Here is a 4443-nt window from a genome sequence, read left to right as displayed (position 1 = left end):
GATTCCAGTGTCCCATTCCCATCTGGGTGCTCCATGTCCCTTGTCTAGGGGAGTTCCAGTGCCCCATTCCCATCTGGGGGTCCCATTCCCATGTCTAGGAGGGTTCCATTCCCCCATTCCCACCTAGGTGCCCCATATCCCATATCGAGGGGGGTATTCCAGTGCTCCATTCCCATCTGGCTGCCCCCTGTCCCATCCCTGTCTGGGAGGCTCCTGTGCCCCATCCCCAGCTGAGGTTTGCTGGCTGGGGATTCCGTGTCCCTTCCCTGCCCGGGGGTTCTGTTCCCCATCCCTGTGCAGGATTCCCACGTCCCAGCCCTGCCCCGCTGTCCCGTCCCCCTCGGCATTCCCAGGGGAGCGGGGCCGGGGCCGGCAGGGCGGGCAGGGCAGGGCAGGGCTGGGATGCTGCCGCGGCTCAATCGGGCACAATGAGGCACAATGAGGCACAAAGAGGCCTTGTGGCCGCTGGCTCTGACGAGAATCGGCGCTGACAGTGGCTCCTCCAGCAGGGTCACCCACCCAGCACAGAGCCACCCGCCCCTGGTCCCCACACCAGGAATACCCAGGGAGAGGGACCCCAAAGTGCTGGGGATCGCTGGGGTGCAGAATGTGCAAACTGCAATAAATCTCTCCATACAGAGAGATGTCCAGGTATCAGGGCTGTTTCCAGCCCCAGGGTCACAGCTGGAGCTGGCACAGAGGAGAGCAGGTGGCACACACTGAACATCCTGCTCAGCTTGCTAAAAACAGGAGCCACACGCTACAAATACAGCTTAGTTTATAAAAAAGAAGTCACAAATTTGGTATCGTTATAACTTTAGTGCACATACGATGCCCCCCACCCCTAGGTCCAAAGTTCCCCACGGCTGGCACGGCCTGCCCTGCTCACCCAGGGCTGCCAGGGACGGTGGCACTGTCACCTCTCCCTGTTCCCGTGGCACCTTCCTATGTCAGTGCTTTGGTCCTGCCCTGACCGTGCCAAGGACACCTCTGCTCCCCCACCAGCCTTCCTCCCACCTCACTGTTCCCTTCACTCCCTTCAGCTTCTCTCCTCTTCCTCGGCATCTGCCCCGCAGCTCCTGCCCGTGCCAGGGCCAGGCTCACCGCTGCCTGCTCCCCCTTCCACCCCCAACCTTACAGATCCATCTCCTGGCCCTTCCACTCCCTTCTGTGCCTTCCGTGTCCCTGGACCGGCCACCACGGCCACCCGCCCCGAGCCCTGCCGGGGTCTGGCCAGACCCACTGTGCCCACAGCACCCCCTGAGCATGCAGCACCCCGCTCCCCATTCTGCTGCACCCCTCACCCTGGCAGCTCCCTGGGCACCCTGGGCAAATCCCTTCCCTTCCAGCAGGATTTCCCCAAACCCCCCAGCCCGCCGGCGGGTGCTGCCCCTGCCCAGCTCCGTGTGCCACGCTCCCTCCGGGCACCGTCCCCGTGTCCCCGGCAGGCTCTCGGTGAGGCAGGGCCGGCTCCCCCGGCGCTCCCGGAGCCGCTCAGTCCACGGGGAACTCGCAGGGGTTCTGGTGCGTGCGCTGGGCGCCCCGGTAGATGCGCTGGAAGTCCCGGTAGCGCGGAGCGCAGCTCAGCCAGGCCTCCCCGAAGTGCAGCCAGCCCGTGAAGAGGAAGGAGCCGGGGCCCGGCCGGACCCCGCAGCGCAGGGGGGTGCGGATGCTGCCCACGGGCCGGCCCGCCCGTCCGCCCGCCTGAAACAGTGGGAATTTCTGCCGGTGGATGCGCGTGGCGCTCACCCCGATGATGGATTCCTGCAGCTCGGCGTCGTTGGACACGCTCCGGATGCTGCCGCGGATGACTGCAGGGGGAAGGTGGGAGGGTGTCAGCATGGCCCTGGCCCTGTCCCCACTGCCATCCACATCCCCAGCCTTGTCCCCATCCCTGTCTCCATCCCCATCTCCATCATTGTCCCCGTGCACATTCACATCCTCATCCCCATCGCAGTCCCTGTACCCACCTGCATTCTCATTCCCATCCTTATCCCTGTCTCCATTCTTGTCTTGTTCCCATTCCCATCCCCATCTCCATCCCAGTGCCCATCTTCATCTCCATCTCCATTTCCATCCTGATCTCCAGCCCTGTTCCCATTTCTACTCCCATCCCCATTTTCATTCCCATTCCATTCCCACTCCTGTTCCCATCCCCATCTCCATCCCAGTCCCCATCTTCATCTCCATCTCCATCTTGATCTCCAACCCGGTTCCCATTCTCATTCCTATCCCCATTCCCATTCCCATCTGTGTCTCCACTCCCATTCCCATCCCCATTTCTATCCCCATCCCCATTCCTATCCCTATTCTCAGCTCCATCCCCATCCCTAGCAGTGCTCTGCACATCCCATCCCATCCCATCCCATCCCATCCCATCCCATCCCATCCCATCCCATCCCATCCCATCCCATCCCATCCCATCCCATCCCATCCCATCTGTCCCAGTGCCCCTTTCAGGTCCATCCCCCGTCCCCTCCCCAGGGTGGCACTCACCAAAGTCACTAGTGCAAATGGCCATCAGTATCTCGGTGTCATTGCACGGCCGGCACGCACCTGCAGGGCCAAGCACAGCCTGTCACCCCCAGGTGACACAACACCCGACCCAGCCCCTCCCCACCCGCGGGCACCCTGCAGGACCAGGGAAACTGAGGCAGGGCTCGGGCTCACCTTCGCTGCCGAGGCTGGCGGAGGGCAGCGCGGGCCGGGCCAGCCAGTCCCCCCGCAGCTCGTAGCGGAAGGCGGCGATGCGGCGGCTGATGTCGGGCTGCGGGGTGGCCTGCAGGAACAGCGCCACCCTCTCGTGGGGCAGCCAGCTGAAGCAGCGGGCGTGGGGCCGGGGCGCCTCCGGCAGCAGCAGCTCCAGGCCCCCCTCCCTCTCCAGGTAGAGCTGAGCCCCCCGGAAGGTCGCGCTGGGTTTGATGCAGGCGGTGACGCGCGGGGGGCTCCGGCCCTTGACGGCGGCGCTGGTGGGCGGCAGGCGGGGGGCCAGGCGGAGGCGGAGGGCCCCCGTGGGGTACAGCCACTCCAGCGAGCCCTCGGCACAGTGCAGGGACAGCTGCTCCACGCTGCCAGCCTCCTGTGACAGCCCGCTGTGGGCACGGCACCGCGTCAGTGACAGGGACCCCCAGTGACAGGGACCCCCAGCCCGTGTGCCCCCGCACTCCCAAGCAGCCCCTCCACAGAGGCAGGAACAGCACCAAACCCTCGATGACTTGGGCTTGGGGTTCAACCGCATCATTTTGGGGTGCCTGTGTTCCCCCAGCACCTTTTGGAGGGAGCTAAGGGGGGGAGCACAGCAGAACAGCCCCCTTCACACGCAGTGTGGGCTCCCAAACTACCCCCGGAGTGGCCGCAACTCGGGGTCCCCTGTTCCCACTTTGGGATCCCCAGGGGATGCGGGGTCCCACTCTCGCACACGATGCCTGGAGCCGCTTCTTTCCCGCGGCACGGGGGGGGACAGGCCTGGAGGCCGGCGTGGGGACAGCGGGGACACTCGGGGCTGCTTTGTCCCTGACAGGGCGCTGGTGGCTGCGTGGCCCCCGTGTCCCCCCAGGCCCCCCGCGTGGGGCAGCCCCTCTGGCGGGCCCCGGCTCTTTGTTCCGAGTCCGGCGCCTTCGGGCGATGCTCAGGGCCCTGCCGGGGGTCCCGCCGGCCGCAGGGATGGGTTCCACGGGTGGGGGGCTCAGGGAAGGGGGTCCCGGAGAGGCGCGAAGCCCCGCAGGGGGACCAGCATCCCTCAAAGCGGGGGGGAGCCTCACCCAGGGCTGAGGAAACTGAGGCAGGCGCGGATTCCCAGCATCCCACCCGTACCCTCCGCACGGATGCGGGAGGGGTTCAGCCCTGAGATGGAGATGGGGGGGCGGGGAGAGCAGAATCCCCATCCCCCATGAATCTGCCTGATCCGGGACCCGCGTGTGCCACCCCCGCCCGCCCCGGGGCCGCTGCTCCCGGTGCCGGTTCCCGGTGCGGTGTTCCCGGTGCGGGGTTCCCGGTGCCGGTATTCCCGGTGTTCCCGGTGCCTACCTGCCCCTCCAGCTGCACTGATCCGCGGCCCCGCCGCCGATGGCCGCCCCCAGCCCGGCCAGGCACAGCGCCCGCAGCGCCCACATGGCCGCGCTCGCGGGGCCCCGGGCGGCCCGGCCCGGCCCGGCCCTGCCCGCAGCGCTGCCCGCACCGGGGCCGGGGCCGCGGGGACGGACGGGGGAGCGCGGCCGCCACCCCGCGTCGCGCCCCGAACTTTCCGCCAATGGCGGCGCAGGGGCGGGCACGGGAGCCGCCCCCGAGGCCCCCTCCCCACGGCCGGGGGCACCGGCATCCACGGCAGCGGCATCCCCGGAGCCCCCCGGGCTTGTCCGCATCGGGGACACCGGGAGGGGACACGGCTGAGGCAGGGGACAGGACCTGGAGAAGGGCTGAGGTACCCCAGGGTCAGATCCGCAC

The 4443-nt window shown here is 67.5% G+C and overlaps 1 protein-coding gene across 1 annotated transcript; it reads right to left on the bottom strand.

Annotated features, from left to right (window-relative positions):
* Nucleotides 1-1494: 1494 nt before the first annotated feature.
* Nucleotides 1495-4112, bottom strand: METRN (meteorin, glial cell differentiation regulator). Its single transcript, XM_059484304.1, has 4 exons — nucleotides 4027-4112; nucleotides 2671-3092; nucleotides 2497-2556; nucleotides 1495-1811 (listed from the first exon to the last, which is right to left on the bottom strand). Exons 1-4 carry the CDS (start codon nucleotides 4110-4112, stop codon nucleotides 1495-1497), a joined length of 885 nt encoding a protein of 294 aa, XP_059340287.1.
* Between the last annotated feature and the right edge of the window lie 331 nt (nucleotides 4113-4443).

This window comes from Ammospiza nelsoni, chromosome 17, assembly GCF_027579445.1.
Source record: "Ammospiza nelsoni isolate bAmmNel1 chromosome 17, bAmmNel1.pri, whole genome shotgun sequence".
Classification (NCBI taxonomy): Eukaryota; Metazoa; Chordata; class Aves; order Passeriformes; family Passerellidae; genus Ammospiza; species Ammospiza nelsoni.
The sequence above is the reverse complement of the archived record's forward strand: the minus strand, read 5'-3'. Positions and strand labels throughout refer to the sequence as shown.